The sequence below is a fragment of the Piliocolobus tephrosceles genome, chromosome 8 (genome assembly GCF_002776525.5).
Source record: "Piliocolobus tephrosceles isolate RC106 chromosome 8, ASM277652v3, whole genome shotgun sequence".
Taxonomy (NCBI): Eukaryota; Metazoa; Chordata; class Mammalia; order Primates; family Cercopithecidae; genus Piliocolobus; species Piliocolobus tephrosceles.
This window is the reverse complement of record NC_045441.1, coordinates 112,882,398-112,903,142: the sequence shown is the minus strand read 5'-3', so window position 1 is coordinate 112,903,142 and position 20,745 is coordinate 112,882,398. Positions and strand designations below refer to the sequence as shown.

The following is a 20,745-nucleotide window of genomic DNA, read 5'->3' as shown; positions in this document are numbered from 1 at the left end:
CTCTACAAGTTAAGGGACTCTGAATAGCAAATCCCAAAGAAGACCATAGATTGAAGAACAAACTGAGGAAGTGCCATGAATAATCCATTTTCCTATGAAACCTAAGAAGACTTGGCATGGCTTCCACAACAAAGGTGCTGATTAAGGTAACCCAGGAAAAGTCCGTCTTCCCCAGATGTGTGGCTGATGAGGACGTACACGAGCACCTCCAGAATATTAACTTCATGGAGACTGTAGTCCTCTCTTGATCTTACCACTTAGTTTTTAAAACACATTATTTCCTAAAATTAATTCTATTTCAATTCTGATAATTCAGTGATAGAATTCCTTTCCTACACTTTAGATATTGCTAGCACAGAGAAGGAAACCAACATGGAACTTTGAAATGCATGTAAATGTTTACTGCTCCGTTGTAGGCCTTAAGCATTAAAGAAAAATATAAATGAAGCCAAAAGAAAACAAGGAGTGATAATCACGGCTTAGTTGTCCTTTAAGAAATAAGTGGATTGAAACTTACAAGTGGAGAATAATTCTCTATTTGCAAAGTGAAGCAGTATACAATTCTGGAAGTGTATCCTTTTTGTGCTGAAATTCAAGGTGATCTATAGAAACAACACAGATGTTGTTGCAAATACTCTGTGGCCTATTCTGGGCTTTAAAAAATAATATAGGTCATGGGCCGGGTGCAGTGGCTCATGCCTGTAATCCCAACACTTTGGGAGGCCGAGGAGGGCAGATCACAAGGTCAGGAGATCGAGACCATCCTGGATAACATGGTGAAACCCCATCTCTACTAAAAATACAAAAAATTAGCCGGGTGTGGTGGCGGGCACCTATAGTCCCAGCTCCCAGCTACTTGGGAGGCTGAGGCAGGAGAATGGTGTGAACCCAGGAGGTAGAGCTTTGAGATTGCGCCACTGCACTCCAGCCTGGGCGACAGAGCAAGACTCAGTCACAAAAAAAAAAAAAAAAAAACAGGCCACATTACTAGTGGTGAATCAACACCCACAGATACATATTCTGTTTAATGTCTATAGAGCCTACTCAGGAAAAGAGTTCTGGTTTACTTATGAAAAGTGTCATGTGACTGATTTAAAGTCAGGTTAAAATGTATGCAGAGACTATCATTGGTTTCTCAGTATTTATGCTTCCCCTTTTCCTTTTAGCCACAGAGGCCCCAAGTATTTAGCTGGCCACAGACCATCCAGGTAGACACTAAATGTCCTGGCCTCCTTTGCCCCAAGGTGTGGTGGCATTGTGACAAAATCTGAACTAATGGGACATGAGGGGAAAGGCCATGTGCACTGTCCAGGTCATCTTTTTAAATTGAAGATGCTTGCCTAGAGCTTCCTCTTTCCTCCTTCCTGCTGCCTGGAAAATGGTGACATTGGGAGCAACCTTGGAAACACACTGTAATGTCGATAGAGCCACCCTCACAACCCTGGGCCATTCTGCAATGTGTGAGAGAGAAATGACTTCTTTCTCTTTAAGTCATTCTTGTTTATTTGTCTGCTTTGTGGATCTATTTTTTGGTTTTTGTTACAGAAGCTTTGTCTGTATTCTAACTATATGGATTAGATTGTTTTTCCCATCTTATCTGAATTTGTGAAGGCTGAAAGCTCTGACATGGAGCAAGAGTAGGCAGGAAGGGGCCAGGCACGGTGGCTCACGCCTGTAATCCCAGCACTTTGGGAGGCTGAGGTGGGCTGATCATGAGGTCAGGAGATCAAGACCATCCTGGCTAACACGGTGAAACCCCGTCTCTACTAAAAATACAAAACATAAGTCGGGTGTGGCAGCGGGCGCCTGTAGTCCCATCTACTTGGGAGGCTGAGGCAGGAGGATGGCGTGAACCCGTGAGGGAGAGCTTGCAGTGAGCCGAGATTGCACCACTGTACTCCAGCCTGGGCAACAGAGTGAGACTCTGTCTCAAAAAAAAGTAGGCAAGAAGGAAGGAACCAGGCCAAAATGACACCACGCTGTGGAGACCGTCTTCACTGAGCAAGCTATATTGGGGCAGAACACCTGCCTCGGAGTCTGCCACTCCTGTCTGCTGATGTTCCCCTATACAACCCTCAAGACAATCCAAGAGCAAGGCTCTTCGAAGCCTTCACAGATTTACTGCTCTTTTATTCTCCTAATGTAATTTAAATACATACTTTATTATAGCACTTATAACGCTAATTTTCCATTTAAATTACATTTAACTTTCCTCCTAGACTCTGAGAGGAGGAAGATTAGTCCATTCATCTTTATATCCACACTGCCCAGGACAGTCTCTGGCTTACTGTGACTTCTTTTTTTTTTTTTTGAGACGGAATCTTTCTCTGTCACCCGGGCTGGAGTGCAGTGGTGCAATCTCGGCTCACTGCAGCCTCCACCTCCCAGGTTCAAGTGATTCTCCTGCCTCAGCCTCCCAAGTAGCTGGGATTACCGGCAGCTGCCACTAAGCCCAACTAATTTTTGTTTTTGTGTTTTTAATAGAGATGGGGTTTCACCATGCTGGCCAGGCTGGTCTCGAACTCCTGACCTTGTGATTCGCCCTCCTTAGCCTCCCAAAGTGCTGGGATTACAGGCGTGAGCGACCACGCCTGGCCAATGTGACTTCTTAACCATGTTTTTTGCATTGGTATTGTTGAATCAATGCCATCAAATATAAATATTTTACTAATGTTCATGATTTATCCAAGTTTGCTTAACAATATTCAGATTTTCTTAATATTCAGGCTGCTTAATTTTTTTAAAGTGATTCCTCTGTGAACAGGAGCTGTGATAGTTCTTAACTAGCTATGACCTTAAATGTCTTCCTCTGTGATTGCTGGTGAATAATCTTATGTCCTGTCCTCCCTCTCCTCCTGCTCCTGCTGCTCTTCCCTCTCCTCCTCCTGCCACACAGACAACTTCACAATGGCTCTTCCCTTTTGAGCATCTATTACATGTGAAAGCTTTTGTATCTTTTTTCTCTAATTTTTAATCACAATTCTGCATGGTAGGTGTTGTATTTCCATTTTACACTTGAGAAAACTGAGGCCCGTGACTGCAATTCACAGCTAAGATTTAAACCCAGTGATCTCCGTGCCAACACCAAATTCTTACTCCATCATCCTATGTCCCTAAGAGAAAGGAAATGTTAACTCTGGGTCATTTGGAGTTAATCTTATCACTCTCTCCTTTCACAAACAGACTTGCCAATTCTTATCGTTCAACAAATAGCAGGATATACGAGACAGGGCTGGTAAATGTCACGTTCACATTTCCCATTCTTCCCTTGTTGTGTCACAGTGTACCCCTCATAGGTGCCATGCTCTGCGTCTGTGTGCTCAGAATCTGCTGCCTCCCCTTCCTTCCAGCTTTGCCTGATCAGTCTGATGTGAACTTGATCTCTCCCTTTGGAATCCCTTTCCACCTCTTGCTTCTGGCTACATATTGCACGTGCAACCCTCTTTACAGCCGGATCCCATCTAGAGAATATTCCTTTAAAATTGCTATCTCTGTCTTCAAAAGACTAATTCAGATCCCTCCTGGTTAGTTGCAGTCTCTACAACTGGATACTGAAGGATATAGCCATCTTTCATATTTCACATCCTTGTAGGATAGGAAAACAAAATCACAGGTCAGAAGACATGGGGGTTAAGCAAGTAGCTCAGGGAATGGAAGGAACTGAGATCACAATTTTAGCCATTATACAGTGATTTTCAATAAATAGTTATTATTTGTTTCAAATGATAAAAGTTCTAGAAAAAAAAGGTCATTTACCAATTAGAAGGGGGGTCTCTCCTTTGTCATTTTTTGTGTTGGGCCACACTCCCTTTTCTAATAAAGTTCTTACATTTTTCACCAGACCAGCTTTGACTGCCAAAGTCAAGGGTGTTTCTCCATCACAGGTCTTGAACTCCCAGAGTGTCTTATAGGATGCTGTGACATGAAAGCATTATGTTGAAAAGTTGAAAATACTCACTGACAGGATATCAAACAAATCAGAGCAACCCAATATTATACACATCAGATTGAACAAAGTCAATTGATGGAAATGAAAAGACTTTGACAAAAGTTTACCAAATGACGGTGAAGATAAAGTACATGCACATGGAGTTGCTAATCAAATTGACAGCTAGAAAACCAAAATCTGTTTCTAGCTGCTTTTTTGAAAATGGCGCGCTAGGTCTCATTTCTTGATACATTACAAAACAGTGCTTCAATCCTTTGTATTATAATTTATATTGTAACTGAAATTGTTTTTTGTGAAATGCAGTCTGTCAATGTGGGAATGAGAATGTACTTGAATGTAGGTATCATTGTGTCAAAATGATCCTTAACATCATCTAGATCTGTCTGTCTAGCTGTCTGGTTTTCTAGATGGCTGGCTAACAATCAAGTGTGTATCTCCCAGAACATACAGCTGTCATGCAACAGTAAAAGTTGAACAAAAGGGCACTATCAAAAGTGTTCTGTAAGATGCTGAGATGTGAAAACACTGTGTTAGAACGTAAAAGTTATTGTTAATATTTAACACTGGCTTGATTTACCACAACATTTTTTAATGTTTACATTAAGGAAAAAAACAATGTAATGTAAAGACAAATATTTTCAGTACTCCCTGTTGCACTATATAAGAATATTTTGGAAACTGTTAACTCAAGAGATAGTTCAAAATGAAAAATTTAAAATTGACTTCCAAAAGAAAAGAGTGTTATATATAACTCAATTACTTCATGATATATAGAAACTTTTATCACTATTATGTGATAACCACACCTTTCCACCAACCTGTGTCTCATTCATAGGTAAAAGGATGCAAAAGGTAAACCCCGAATGTCAAAAAATGTCCTAATTTTTGTACTCTGAGTTTAAAACACGGGTGCTGCCTTTTTCAAATTCCAAATAATATTTTAATCCACCTTTTCTTTCTGCTAGTTATGTTCACTGAAAACACTTATAACATCAACATGTCAATATTCTTGCCATGGTTTGGTCAAACATGTTTTATGTTCTCTTACCATCCAGAACAATCTCAAGTATTTGTTGAATGGGTTGAACAACAGCTTCATGCAATGGAAACCATCCTTTTTCATCAGCTTCATCCACTGCATATTTATATTTTACATACTCCTGGAGCTCAAGAATGTGACCTAAATCAAACACATCGACTGATGACTAATCTCTGTTTTTGTAAGGTGGAATCTCCAGTCCATCCCACTGTGGATGGTACACTCATTTACCTTGTTTGATGGCCTCCACAAGTTTTCTGTTTTGACCACTTAGGGGTACAAATCTATGAGACAAAGAAAAACCATATTTATACTAGATACTAGTGATATATTTCAAGGAACCAAATATTTTAATTTATATTGCATTTTTAAACTTAATTTTAATAATCAAGATCCAAAGGAGACACATACAACTGATTTTATCTCCTTAAAAAAGTAAATGTACAGGAGTCAGACACAGAGTATATTTACAATGCATTGATCTAAGAATATTAGTGAAGATGGTGAAATAGAAGAGTGCAATGCTATCTCTGAGAGATCTCAAAGCAATAAAAAAGGAGTAAACAATTGGAGTCAGATTCAGAAGAGCTAGGTTCAGATCCTAACCTGATTTTGTGATTCTGGGGAGGCCAATTAGCCTTTCTGGATGTGGGTTCTTCATCTGAAAAATGATGGAATTAATAGATCTCTAGGGCTTTTTCTAATTTTAAAAATTCTATGCTCAAAAAATGTTTATTGCTTTGAACTTAATAATTGCTAATAAGGTACTTACTTGGGAGCTTATGGTCTAAACTATATATGTGAGTTTTAAATCAACTGTTCCACATGTGAAAATAGGCAGGTCATTTACTAAACAAACTCCCAATCACTGGCCCAACAGGTCATGATTTAAATCCTCATGGAAGTTTTCTGGTGTGTGTGTTTGTTAAGTGGAAAGAAGGAATTCCATAACAAATTTACTTAACTCTGTTAAGCAGAAACATTTGCTAGCATACCAGGGTTGTGAATGCCTTCCAGGGAGCTCTAAAGTTCTAAAGCTTGTTGGAGATAAGGGAGACATTTCAGAAATTTCAGACGTAGACATTTCAATGCACTACGTCTATTTTTTCAAAGCTCAAAAGCAACCATTTTTAAACGCTGGATCTCTTCAAAAGTACTACTAAATTCCAGAATACAAGATTTTAAACACTGTAACAAAAAGTAAAGCTAAACTAGTTTATTTCTGTCAGATGTATAATGTCTTTTTTAAGAAAGAAATTTACTTTTGCAGTTTTAGACTCAATAAATCCTACCTACATAATACATCACTTTTAGGTATATTTTAATTTATTAATTCTTGTCATTTAGATAGTAGATAATCAAATAGGTGGTAGTTTGTATATTACTTTGTCATATAAATTAAAACCTGCAACTCTTCTCTCATTCATTAACTAATGGGCTACGTGGTTTAGCATTATTCTTCATATTTTAAACATACAACAATGGAATACATTACCTGTAAAGGGTTAGCTGAATCAGTAGCAGAATGAGCTCTAGAGTGTACAGATCTCTGTATACCAACCTGTCTGTATATTTATTGTATAAACTGTACTTGCAAATATGTTCAAATTACTCATTGCCCTTTTTGAATCTATATTAATTTAGAAAGTAGGCAATTCTATACAACCAAATTCATCTAGGAATTTTCCACATAGAGTTTTTCCTGTTCTCTACATGAGGTGAGGATTTGTGGAAGATCAGATTGCTAAAACTTATGTACAGTGGCTCTTGGAAAGCTGTTCGATTCCCTATCGGAAAGGAAAGGTCAGTTTTCCTAGAGGAGGAATTAGGAAATGGTGTTCATTTTATCTCACAACAAAATGAATGCCATAAAGAAATTGTGCTGAGGATAGTTGGTTTGAATACTACCTTTCAGGATAAAGCGCAGTTCTGCTGGCTTCAATGGATTCTTGAATACTTAGCTGAATGTCATAACTTGTAAGATGGTCTTCATCAGGGTCATCATTAGTATCCATTCCTGCGTATAATTTTGAAGGAGACGAGTTCTTATTATCAACAAATGGCCCAAAACAGTACACAGAGTAAATATGAAAAATGCATAGTGAAAAACTAAAATGCATTTTTGTTTCCCTGGTCAACAAATACAAATGCGAGTAACATTTTAATCCATATTGCATGTGAGGTTGATTTTATTAACTTAAATGGTCTAACTGTTGAAACCTTTAATAACCTGCCCTTTGAGCATTTCTCTTTCTAACTTTGGACTTTTTTTTTTCAGTAATGACTGCAGTTGGGCTCATAAGAATTCACTTTTTCCTGAGCTTCTGATTGATGCCAATTTTGGCCCATTAGTTTTCTTGGAGAGTGTGTACATAGCACATTAAAAACTTAAAAATTGATCCAATGAGGATAAGATGGATAGCAGCTGTAATGGAGAACAGACATCCTTTTACATTCTTTTTTTTTTCTTTTTTTTCGAGATGAAGTCTTGCTCTGTCACTCAGGCTGGAGTGCAGTGGTGTGATCTTGGCTCACTGCAACCTCTGCCTCCTAGATTCAAGCAATTCTTCCTTCTCAGCCTCCTGAGTAGCTGGGATTACAGGTGCATGCCACCATGCTGGGCTAATTTTCGTATTTTTTTAGTAGAGACGGGGTTTCTCCATGTTGGCCAGGCTGGTCTCAAACTCCTGACCTTGTGACCCACCCGCCTTGGCCTCCCAAAGTGCTGGGGTTTACAGGTGTGAGCCACGGTGCCTGGCCCCTTTTACATTCTTTACAAACCATCAATGGTCAACTGCAAAGTCTGATTAGTCTCAGAGCATCATTTGAACATTGTGATAAGGACCATTTTAACTTCATCCATAAACCAGAAACCAGCCCTCCTATAGAGTCCCTCTTAACTCCCTTGCACAGTTCTGTTACAAGCCACTGCTTTTGACTGGCCCATATCTCGCGGAAGAGAGTACAGAAAAATGTAAATTAGTCTTCATTTGCTTATTTCTCCCAGATATCAAATTAGGAGAATGAATTTACTATCTTACTCTTTACTATTGAATTAATTGTTTTATTTTATTTAGAGAGGACATTTAGTAAATATAGAAATAAAATTTCTGTAGCTGAGTTGACTGGCTAATATGAAATTATCTTTGATTGATGGTACTTTTCAAGCCTTTTATAGTCTGTATATGAAATTTTACTTTATAGTATGTCTTCTGAATGAGAGAAAAACAAAAGAGTACTCTGCAGGCAATTTCCAAAACACAGTTGACACATGCTTTACCTCTTCTCATTCTTCCTCAAGGTTGGATAATTGGATAATAAATGCTAACATCCAAGGCCTCTAACCTGTGGACAGAATTGGATAATAAATGCTAACATCCAAGGCCTCTAACCATTGACAATATTATGATTAATTGTTCATTGTTCTATAGCAGTGGCCTTAATATCACCTCAGAACAAAAGGTATAGAACAGTGCTAATGTTCAGAGACCACACACGAGATAGTCACCATGCTCCACCAAGCCTCACACTGTGGTATCTCAGTCTCCTCAAAAGCCACACTAGAGATCTTACTCACCACATAGACGTAAATGGTATTTTGCTTTTTAATGTATTGTTTATTGGTTCATTGTGTGTCTCCTCTCCTTAGAATGTAACTCAGGAATAGCAGGGAATTAGTCTGTGACCTCAGTGCCAAGAGAAGCATCATCTTCTGGTTCGTGCTGTCTAAATATGTGTTGAATAAATGAATTAATGAATTAATAAGTGAGCATTGAACCATAATCCAGGCTCCTCTTTGTTCTTAGAACTGATCATTTCCTTCGGATATGGAGTTTCTCTTTTTTCTAACTAAACAAATTTGATCGTTCACTCTGTGCTTAGCTTCATTTGTCTCTCTTCTGTTCTTTTCCATAATATTCCCCTTTATTCACGAGGTCCTCTCAGCTGATCCCCATCCATGGTTCACACTGTGTCAAGGCTGGCACAAGACATTCCTCCTGTGGAAACCCTTGGTGTCATTCTTCAGTTCCTCTCTAGCTGTCTTAATCTGTGAATATCTCCTCTTATGTAATATTTTTCCAATGTCTTGGTTTATACTCACTCATTCTGTATTTGCTTTACAAGTTCTTTACATACTTGTGTTTGTGTTTTCACTTGGACCATTAGTTTTCTGAGAAGAAACAAAATCTCTTTTCTTTTTTCTATCTTTTCCCTCTATTCCTACTCCTTGTCAACTATAGCAAACAGCTGCTGTCTGTGGTCACTGGAATAAAAGTTGTTGACTCATTACTAGCAGACAAGTACTGAGTCTGTCAGCCAGCACGAGTAGATGACAAAGTTCAACCTGCGACCTCGCCTGGTGACATTCTCAGTGATATTACTGGGGTGATAGGGGGGATTGTATGGCTCTGGGATTAGTAATAGGATACAGAGCCTTTCACCTATTTAAATCACCAGCTTAAATCTAACCCTGTTTGAAATTTGGGCTTTCAGTGTATGAGAGAGTACAGACTCCACAGAGAACTGAGCTGGTCTGTGGAAAGTATTTTATTTCAATGTTTTTTGTTTGTTTGTTTGTTTGTTTTTGTTTTTTTGCCCTACTATCACAAAGGAAGTTACCTAGGTTCCTGTTTGGTGTCTCTAATGACCGTAGGGTTAAAATGATGGGAACACTTTCTATGCAGAACAACTCCAATCTAGCACAGGTGTCTGCAGCCTTTTCCTGAAAGCTTGAGATGAAGTGAAGATCTGTATGCAGGTGTACTAGGGTGCCAGACAGTCAGTCAAAGGAGCATTACTGGAATGTACTTAAAGACATCAAGACACAATGATAAAGGCAAGAGAAGAGTAACTTACTTATCTAAACCTCACACAAATTTATCCTTTAGATAAATAAGAGTAACCTATTTATCTAAGACCAGCTCAGTTCTCTATGGAGCCTGTGTTCTCTCATAAATAAGAGTAACTGGCCAGGCATGGTGGCTCACACCTGTAATCCCAGCACTTTGGGAGGCCGAGGCGGGTGGATCATGAGGTCAGGAGATCGAGACCATCCTGCCTAACACGGTGAAACCCCGTCTCTACTAAAAAAATACAAAAAAATTAGCTGGGCGTGGTGGTGGGCGCCTGTAGTCCCAGCTACTCGGGAGGCTGAGGCAGGAGAATGGCATGAACCTGGGAGCTGGAGCTTGCAGTGAGCAGAGATCACGCCACTGTGCTCCAGCCTGGGTGGCAGAGCGAGACTTCATCTCAAAAAAAAAAAAAAAAAAAAAAAAAGAAAAGAAAAAGAAAAAAAAAGTAACTTATTTATCTAAACCTCTTTGAGTGGCTAGGACTCAATCCCACCTAAGGGCCAGCAACAGTCTATGGGAAATTATTTCTATAAAGCACTACTCAGAAGCATGAGGAAAGGCCAGACAACATTTGAACATCTTTAAGATATATGTATGGGTGTCTCGCTTCTCAGTCTAGAGAAATTGACTTTTTTTTTTTTTTTTTTTTTTTGAGATGGAGTTTTGCTCTTTTGTCCAGGCTGGAGTGAAATGGCACAATCTCAGCTCACTGCAACCTCCGCCCCCCAGATTCATGCGATTCTCCTGCCTTAGCCTCCCAAGTAGCTGGGATTATAGGCACTGGCCACCATGCCTGGCTAATTTTTGTAGTTTTAGTATAGATGGGCCCCCCAATGTGCTAGAATTACAGGCATCAGCCACCATGCCTGGCCTAGAGAAATTGACTCTTAATAAAAGAGAAATCATTTTTTCTCCATAAGTAGCTGATTTACAAAGCAACTGATGCAATCATATTGTACCATCAGCCTCTTCATTCAAAGCACTGGTTAACCTTGCTTAGGGTCATGAAAACATTTGATGAAAGCTATGGATTCTCTCTCCAGAGGGACACATGTCCACTCAAAATTTTGCATGCAATTTTAGGGAACTTATGGAATCTCAGAGGTTTTTTCATGTTCTCCTGGTAAAAAATCACTGAATTAAGGATTCCTAAATGCTAAATGCCAAATATATTCCTCAGATATCAATAAGTATTAGTTTATTTTACAGACAGGCTAAGTAAAATCCTTAATTCAGATAGTGAGAAAAGGAAATTTGGTGATCATGTAAATTTTTTGATGCATTTGGCAATAGTAATAATAACTATAAATTATCAAGTGCTCACCTTGTTTCAAGCACTGTGGAAAGCATTTTGTATACATTACCTTGTTTTAAATTCTCATTCCAATTCTGTATTGTAGGTATTACAGATTCAAGAGGTTAAATGACCCACCAAATGTCTCAGAACTAATAAGTAGAGTCTGGACCAAGCAGGCAATACCTTCACTTTTAAGGTCTTTCAGAAGCTAGAGGAAAATATCTCACAGTCTGTTGCCTTTAAAAGAAAACACTGTGATCTTGCTTTTAACAGCCAGCTTTTGATGACAATCACTTCCAAAAATAAAAAATAGCTTCCAGGGACACATAAATCTTTTTCTTTGGCTCCATGCAATAAGGCTTTATGTTACTTAGGGTGGTCTGAGGTTCCTAAGCTTGCCTTCATTCTGTACTTTTTGCCTTGGAGTACAAACAACAGGATCAACATACCAGTTGGTGCCTGACTGAAATGGTCAGGAGGTTGGTAATGTTGCAAGGTATGATGCAGGAGTGAACGTGAGTATATGACACCTTTTTGCATCAGTTTTGCTAAACTGCCTCTGAGCCATAATCTGAGCTATTGCCTTCCTGTAAAGGTAGCTGATAAATTTGTGACACCTGTCAGAGCTTCCTTTGAAATACAATAGCTCCCACAGCACGGAACCAAGGTTCTCCCTTTCCCTGAAAAAGGATGAATACAAATTTCTTCCTCATGAATTGTTTAGTTGGTTTACTCCTGCTTACATGCAGATCTGTTTGCCCCACCTACCCTCACACTCTGTCTTGGGCATAACAAAATTGAAACCATCTCTGTGAGTCCTAAACAAGGCTGGTCTTGAGAGTAAGCAGAGTGGACAGTTGCTTCCATGGTGCAAGGAAGGGCTCTGTGTCCATAAATAACACACTGCCCCCAGCACCTGTCACATCAGTGTCGTTCTATTGCATCAGCAAGAGATTCTGTCCTTTAGGGCTTATCGTTCCATCTTCCAGTGTCCCTTTTAAAATTTAGACAGCAACATACTGGCCCCTAGTTTAGAACCAAGATGTCTTGGGATAGTTACTGGAGTACATGAGGCTGGGAAGATGGCAGAAAGTTTAAGGTTAAGATCTAATGGGAAGTGATATGAAGGGACAAGAAAAGGGCAATAGAGTACAACTTGGTTTTCTTTACAGTTTTATCCAAGGCCAGCCCAAATAGAAACCCTGAGGTTCTGAGGGAGATGCAGATTTCTGCTGTGTGGAATGGGGGACACTGATTCCCTGGGAATTTTTCTTTTACCTTGAAGCTGCTATGGTTCTTGAGTGTCGAGCTCATCTATTAGAGGTCCCTGAGAGAATCATCAGCATTTATCCTATCGGAGGAAGGGCAAGAGTTAAAAGACATTTTTTTTTGATATTGTCAAAAAAATACAGTTGTTATATACAAAACAATACTAAGTCTCATTTTTATGCACTTCGATCATTTGTATGCATACTTTTAAAGATGTGGAGAAATCAATATAAATAAAATCCTGTTGTAACTTTGCTTTTTATTTGGTGTCTGAACACTTATTTTTTAAGAATTGCATAGCCCGAACTGGCAAATCACATGAATGGATTTGTTATGATGATTTAAACAACAAAATCAACTAGTTCCCTGGAAATTTCAGATAGAAGTGTAACTCTGTCAGAATTGGGTTTTACCCCACAGTCACAGGTAACTTACACTTACAAGCAATAACTTAATGCAATTCGCTTTTTATGGTATTTGCCTTTTCTACTGAAGAGAAATCCTATGCATGATGGAGAGAACTAGATCAGTTTAAATAGCATCTTTCTTAACAACAAAGTATGATCTTCTGATACATTGAAAATGTGCACTCACACAAACAATCTTAGTCTAAAGAACAAATGCTACTTTTATGTTACTTCAAAGAAACACAATTCAGTATTTTAGAAAAAGATATAAAAGGCAAAATGATCTGTAGAAACTAAACATGATATCTGGTACGTGATAAAAATTCAGTATTTACTAAAGGAATGAATAATTGTATAATTAAATAAACACAACTCTTAAAATTAGCCTTGTGTTTCCTCTGTAGGTCACAGATATATTTTTGCCAAATTATCTTCAAATTTTGGGGTGTCACTGATTGATGCGTAATTTCTATGTAACGATAGAACCTGTTTAGTAGTTTTGTTTATCTCTAGTTTCATATTACAAAAGTAAAAATTTTTAATGAAATTAGTATGAAGATTAGTTAAAAAAAATAAAAACACCAAGAAAAAATAAAGAAAAAAGAAATTTTTACTCTTTACTATTGATTTCCAAGTCAAATTTAATTATAACAGAACTGTGGGAAGATGCATGTTAGCTTTTGAGGACTACACTCACAACAGTTTAGGAAGGAGCTTTAGACTCACAAACTCATAGGTTTCTAGGGGAATATAAACTCACAGAATAGCAATGAGTAAAGTAAGATAGGTCCATGAAAAGACAACTTATTAGTAGACATGCCCTGATCACAAGCTAATATGATATAATGATTTTTAAAAGCCCTATCCTTTGTCTGTAATTCTACATCTAGGAATCTATCTGATAGAAATAATCAGAAGACCGTGCCTGGTGGCTCACGCCTGTAATCCTAGGACTTTCAGAGGCTGAGATAGGTGGATTGCCTGAGTTCAGGAGTTTGAGACCAGCCTGGGCAACACAGTGAAACCTCATCTCTACAAAAAATACAAAAATTAATTGGATGCGATGGTACACACCTGTTGTATCAGTTGCTCGGGGGGCTGAGGTGGGAGGATTGTTTGAGCCTAGAAGGTCGAGGCTGCAGTGAGCCATGTTCACGCCACTGCACTCCAGTTTGAGTGATAAAGCAAGATTCTGTCTCAAAAACTAAATAAGTAAATAAATAAAAGAAATAATCAAAGATGTAAAAAAAGATGTGTATGTGAGAATGTTTATCTCAGCTGTGTTTAAATTGCCAAAACGTTAGAGACAACATAAATGTCCCAAAATAGGAAATTTGTATAAGATATTATTGTACACATAAAAAGTGGAATACTACACAGTTATTTAAATTCATATACTTGAAGAATATTTAACGTTATATGTCAGTTAATGTAAAGTGTCAGTTTAAGTATGATGTTTGTTTAACCAGCTATGACTAACCACTTTTAAGGAACTATGATGGATTTTTCCCCCAACTTTATTGCAGTATAGTTGACAATTTAAAATTATATGTATTTATTGTGTACAGCTTGATGACTTGACATATGTATACATTGTGAAATATTCACCACTGTCAAGCTAAGTAAACTACCCATTCTGGCACATAGTTGATCTTTTTGGGGGGTATAGCCATTGAAAAAAACAGTACAAAGTTTTCTCAAAATTTTAAAAATAGAACTATCTTATGATCTAGCAATCTCACTTCTGCGTGCATATCCAAAGGAAGTGAAATCACTATCTTCGAGAGATATCTGCACTTCCATGTTAGTTGCGGCATTATTTATAGCAGCCAAGATACAGAAACAACCTAAATGTCCATTGACAGACGAATAAATGAAGAAAATGTGCTATGTATTTACAATGGACTATTAACCTTAAAAAAGAAGAGAATCTTGCCATTTGTGACAACATGGATCAACCTAGAGGACATTATGCTAAATGAAAAAAGCCAGGTACAGAAAGACAAATATTGCAATATTTATCTGTGAAATCTAAAACGTTGAAGTCATAGAAAAAAGAGTAGAATGTTGGTTGCCAGGGGCTAGGAGGTGCTGGCCAAGGGGTACAAATTTCAATTAAACAGGGTGAGTAAAAAATATTTTGACTACATTGATTACTTTTAGTAACAATAAACATAATATCTCTAGACTTTTAAAAAGTATTAGTTTTTTTAACTTTCATTTTAAGTTTTATCTTAACATTTGTTATATAGGTAAATTGTATATTGCAAGGGTTTGGTGTACAGAGTATTTTGTCATCCAGGTAATAGGCACAGTACTTCATAGGCAGTTTTTCTATCCTTGCCCTTCTCCCACTCTCGACCCTCAAGTAGGTCTTGGTGTCTGTTGTTCCCTTCTTTGTGTGCATATGTACTCAAAGTTTAGCTCCTACTTGTGAGAACATGGGGTATTTGGTTTTCTGTTCCTGTGTTAATTTGCTTAGGATAATGACCTACAGCTCCATCCATGTTGCTGCAAAGGACACGATCTCATTCTTTTTCATGGCTGACTAGTATTCTATGGTGTATATGTACAACATTATCTTTATCCAGTCTACTGTCATTGTGCATTTAGGTTGATTCCATGTTTTTGCTGTTGTGAACAATGTTGCAGTGAGTGTATATATGCATGTATATTTATGGTACAATGGTTTATATTCTTTTGTGTATATATCCAAAATTGCGATTGCTAGATCGAATGCTAATTCTACCTTAAGTTCTTTGAGAAATCACCAAACTGTTTACCACAATGGCCGAACTAATTTACATTCCCACCAGCATTGTATAAGCATTTCCTTTTCTCCATAACCCTGCCAGCATTTGTTATTTTTTGATTTTTTATTAGTAGCCATTCTGACTGGTGTGTAAGATGGTATCTCGTTGTGGTTTTGATTTGCATTTCTCTAATGATTAGGGATGTTGAGCATTTTAAAAAGTGTTATTCTTATGAATATACATCTAAATATTCATATACAAATATATATACATATATTCTCTCCAAAAATATTCATTCCTGGCATAATGTACTTTGTTCAACATGACAAACAATCCTGTCTGGTGCTCAAGTCAAATTTTTTTCCCTTCAATATTGATTCAAATAATAATAAGGCATTGCATTTTTTCATATCTTGTTTCGAAATCATGTACAGGCCATTGATTTCTTTCTGTTGGAGGCAGTTGATTATAATGGTCGAACTTTTGTTCAAACCCTGACCTGCTTACATTAGCTGCCTGGTTAACTGTGTCTGACGGGTCACAAGTAGTCAGTAAACGTTACCTGTTATTGAACTCCTGTGGAATGGGAAAGTAGGATTCTAGTACTTTTTGAAAGTTTTAGTTCTATTGCTTACCCTTGAATATTCACCCTGACACCCGCTTTTTATTTTCTTCTCCCTGCTTTTCCCTAGAATCACCAATTTTCAGAGTTAAAGACCGTCAGGTAGCCCCACCTGTAAATTTTGTTTACAACATGCCCAGCAAGTAATTAATAGCCTCAACTTAAACATCAAAGTGTCAGGGAGCTTGATATCTCCTCACAGAGCACTTCTCCTTTAGCCAGCATTTTTTTGTTTTTTTTGGACAGAGTCTCCTTCTGTAAACCAGGCTGGAGTACAATGGCACGATCTCAGCTCAATGCAACCTCCACCTCCCAGATTCAAGTGATTCTCCTGCCCCAGCCTCCCGAGTAACTGGGATTACAGGAGCCCACCGCCATGCCGGCCTAATTTTTGTATTTTTAGTAGAGACGGGGTTTCACCATGTTGGTCAGCCGGTCTCGAACTCTGGACCTCAGGTGATCCACCCCCATCGGCCTCCCAAAATGCTGGGATTATAGGCATGAGCTACGGTGCACGACCTAGACAGCTTTAACAATTAGGAAAACCAGTGAACTTGAATCCATCTCTTCAAAACATTATCTGAAGATAATGTTTCCACTTCTCTTCTAACCTTTTTCTGGTTCTGTTTCTCAGAGTTACACTGAGAAAGTATTGTTCCTCTGCAACACAGGAGCCCTGTTAATATCCCCCAGGAAGGCTCAGGTCTCCACTGAGCCTTTTCTTTCAGAGGCTGAACAACTGCTCTTCCTATAAGATGGTCTTACCTCCTGCACTGTCTTGATTGCTTTTCTGTAAACACACTTGTTTATCCATTTCTTTCTAAAAGTGACACTGAACCACAGGCTCTGAGTGCAGCACAACAGCTACAGTCAGACCAACACAAGTTTAAGTGGGTGTGACCACTTTCCTTTTCTCAAACACTATACATCTGTTAATTTAGCCCAAGCTCAGATAAATATTTAGACTATCATGTTACACAGTTGATTTAGACCCCAGTATCCCAAAGTTCTACAAATCATATGTTTTCTTCACATTGTTTTCTGTGTAATTGTATGCAGGACCCTATTGGACTCTATTTATTCCTATTACATTTTATATTTTTTCAATTTGGCTTTTATTTCCTTCTGCTAAAATTGAACACATTTTCTATCTCTCCAAGTATTGTTTTATTTGCTGACTTAATAAGCATGCCTTCTATATGTCCTTAAGATCCACCGATAAAGATAAATGTTGAAAAGAAATCAGCACAGGACAGAGGCCTCTTTGTTGACATTGATCCATTAATTTGCACCCTCCCAGAAAAGGTGTTTATCCAGCTACAAATCCTCTTAAAGATACCAACACCTAGCATTAATGTCTCCTTTTTGAAAACAAGACCATCACCAAGGAATATTGTCAAATACCATCTTGAAATACGCACAGTTATCTATGATACTACATTCTTCTGCTCTGCTAATCAAAAAGACAAAGGAAAAGAACTAACCCACCAATTCTTAGTGATTTTTTTTTTTTCGGTGATTTTTTTTTCCTAAGTATGTTCAGACTATCCTATTTGTCCATGCAAAAATATACATTCGATGTCTGTTATGTTCTAGGCACAGGGCTAGACACAGATATACGGGATCCATGTCCTCAGGGAGCTTTCTGCCTTTAAATAATGTATTTTAGATTTTTCTCCAGAAATAATACCAATTTCTCTTCAAGGTTTAGCACACAGTCAAGCACATAGCATAGCAGGTCTTTAATATATATTTTTATATTGAGTTTAATAATTATTATAACTAATATCTATTGAGTGTTTACCTGTGACAGGCATTACACTAAGTGCATTCAATGGATGTCACTTAATGTCTATGACATAATTCTCCCCCACTTTACAGATGAGAAAACTGAAGCACAGAGTTGTTAGGTGACTTACCTAGGCCCACATATCTAGTGGGCAGTGCAGAGTGGGATATACCCCAGTCAGCAGCCAATGGAGGCCACCCACGCTTAACCAGTATACTCTAACTATGACTCAGCTACTTTGAAGGTAATAGTGAAAAGAGGGTCTTATTTTGTAACCTAAAAATTCATAAACCTGAGAGAAAGTTTTCTCACAAAGTTTAAGCAACTACCTAACAAATTCATCCAACAACTCCAAGGGAAATATAAAACTTGTAGGCAAATTTCTATTTGAAAATAAAATATTCTCATAAAATCACTGAAATATAAACTTATAATTTTTATCACAATAACTTAATGCTCTCAGCACAAAGCAGTGATAAGATTTTTCTCGTCCACATCACTGCTCTACTTCATGGAAGTCAAATTATTTTAGATACAGAAAGCTCCTTAGAAGTTAACTGTGCATTTAAGAACAATATGAGTGATGGTATCAGATAAATTTTAAGGACTTTCTAACCTTTAGATTTTGTGATATAATTTGCAGGAGTAATTTTCCAATTCTATTCAGTTTATTTTTTAAAAATCTAACTACAGAAATTTTTCAGTCTGGGCAGAAAGCAGTCATCTTTTTCAACAAGTGATGAAAAAGCCTTAAAAGAGATTTATTTTATTTATTCACAAAAATTATTTAATTTTTAAATTAGAAACCAAGAGGTGAGCTGAGACCCTTCTGGGATACTATAGTAAGTATATTGACATGTTCTATAAGGATATTCATTCTTAATCTGTTTTTCTCATGATATAATTTTTTTATGCTTAGTAATTATGCAATTGAGTTGACATTCTATCAGCAAACAAATTCTAGCTTTATTCTCTAATTAAAAAGACTCTAAACAGATAAGCCTGTAGGTGATCAACCAGAAAGAAAGTAATGAGTAGCTACTATAATTTGTATTTCCATCTGTTTAAAATATTACCAATAATGAAATATTCAATAAGCTAGTTGGTGAGGTACAGATCAAATATTTCATAATCTCACCTTTTGGAATGATCATCTTGTCATTCTTATCCAGGGACTTGCCTTCCTAAACCAGAGGAAGTGCCCTGGAGCCAATGTGTGCTTCTGTGTATCTAAAATTAAGTATCCAGTTGGTGGTTAAATTAAGATCTGACCTTGTACAAGTGAAACATAAGCAGTCTCTGGCACACAGTAAAATATTACCCATGACTTCTCTAGACTTTCATCAAAAGAAACAGAAGCCTACAGAGGTATAATAAGATTATCTGTATCCTGATTGGTTCAAAGAACTCTTATGAAAACAAAGGACCTGCCAATTCAGCTGCAGGGAGTGTTCCTACTGACGGAACAAAACCAAACCACTTAGAATTAACACACAATTTAAAGGTATTTGTTCAAGAGACAAATCTGTAAGTCTTTGCGTTGTCAGAACCTAATCCACTTCTGACATATTTTAGTACACACTATTTTTCTTTCTCCATCTTTCAGATTCAGGGCAAATTTCATTAAATACAATTTTCTGGTCATACTAATTTGCTGTCTTTGATTTTTGTTTAATAATTGCCAGTCTGATATACAGACAGAGATAGGGCAGTCAGTGACATCTAATCTGATCAGGAATTTAGGTCAAGTTATTGAGCATATATAGTCTAAAAAATGAGTGGCAAATGTATTAATAAAGCAAGCAAAAAACCTGGGATTTTTGATTGAGAAAAGTTGCTTGTTTTCTTTTAAAAAAACCAATTAAGTTTACTATCTTACTGATTTTCCAATGAAAATAGTCTTCCTTAAATTTGTTTTGACATAGCTATCCTTGAATTAACTCAGGCCACTATCGGCACTCACAAAGCCATCTGGCCTCTATCCCCTTCACACCCCACCCCCCGCCACTAAAACAACTCCTCTTGCGGGTCTCAGTGACCTCTTTCTAACTTACTTTAGAAACTCATTTCATATTTTATATTCATTTTCATTTCTTAATTTACAGACCCTCGTTGGATTTGCTGCCAGTGATTCTTCCCTTTTTCCTGAAACTCTCTACTTCTTAGGCTACTGGGAGCACTACACAGTTTTGTTTTTCTTCTCATCTCTGACATTTTCTTTGTACTCAGTGTTAATGAATATAAATATGTGGATTGTAGTGAATTTGCCAGTTTTATTTCAAAAATTGAGAAAACTGTAAATGTAAAATTAGAGGTCCTAACTCCTCTTTAACTGTGATAAAAGAAGGTCCATTTCAGTCATCTTCAAAGCAAGCTGAGAAGTATTTTATGTTTAAACCACTATTAACTTTGTATTGCAATACTCAAGGGTAAAGGTTAGATCATTGTATACATTGTCTACATTTTATCATTATTAATCTAATTTGGAATTTTTCAATAAAGAATTCTTGAGAAAAGCAACCAGCATTGTGAAACACTTTAATTTTATACAACTTTTTTTCTTACAATATTAGAAATTCACATAAAGCTTTGGAGTATAATGCAAATGTATGGAAAAATGTGTACCTAACACTTTAAAGTATGGCTTGACACATTGCAGTGACTTTTCTGCTCTTAAAACAATGAAGGTCTGCCTGTTTTATCCATTTATATAATAGTTGTTATAGATCTACCTATACCATGCAACATTTAAAATAATACATATGAT

At 37.3% G+C, this 20,745-nt stretch overlaps 1 protein-coding gene across 3 annotated transcripts in view; it reads right to left on the bottom strand.

Moving 5' to 3' along the window:
- ASB15 (ankyrin repeat and SOCS box containing 15) overlaps positions 1-19,210 on the bottom strand; it is a 36,755-nt gene extending 17,545 nt beyond the window's left edge. The window contains exons 1-7 of one of the 3 annotated variants that reach the window (XM_023223546.2): positions 19,117-19,210; positions 16,801-16,979; positions 12,849-12,909; positions 6,897-7,005; positions 5,220-5,272; positions 4,998-5,129; positions 3,757-3,915 (exon numbers count right to left, since the gene is read on the bottom strand). In XM_023223546.2, coding sequence (XP_023079314.1) covers positions 3,757-3,915; positions 4,998-5,129; positions 5,220-5,272; positions 6,897-7,003 — 451 coding nt within the window. In that variant the 5' untranslated portion in view covers positions 7,004-7,005; positions 12,849-12,909; positions 16,801-16,979; positions 19,117-19,210. Of the gene's footprint in view, positions 1-3,756; positions 3,916-4,997; positions 5,130-5,219; positions 5,273-6,896; positions 7,006-9,125; positions 9,253-12,416; positions 12,492-12,848; positions 12,910-16,800; positions 16,980-19,116 lie in introns of those variants that run through there. The other 2 variants (XM_023223545.1, XM_023223548.1) reach the window with 2 other exon arrangements.
- Positions 19,211-20,745: the final 1,535 nt, after the last annotated feature.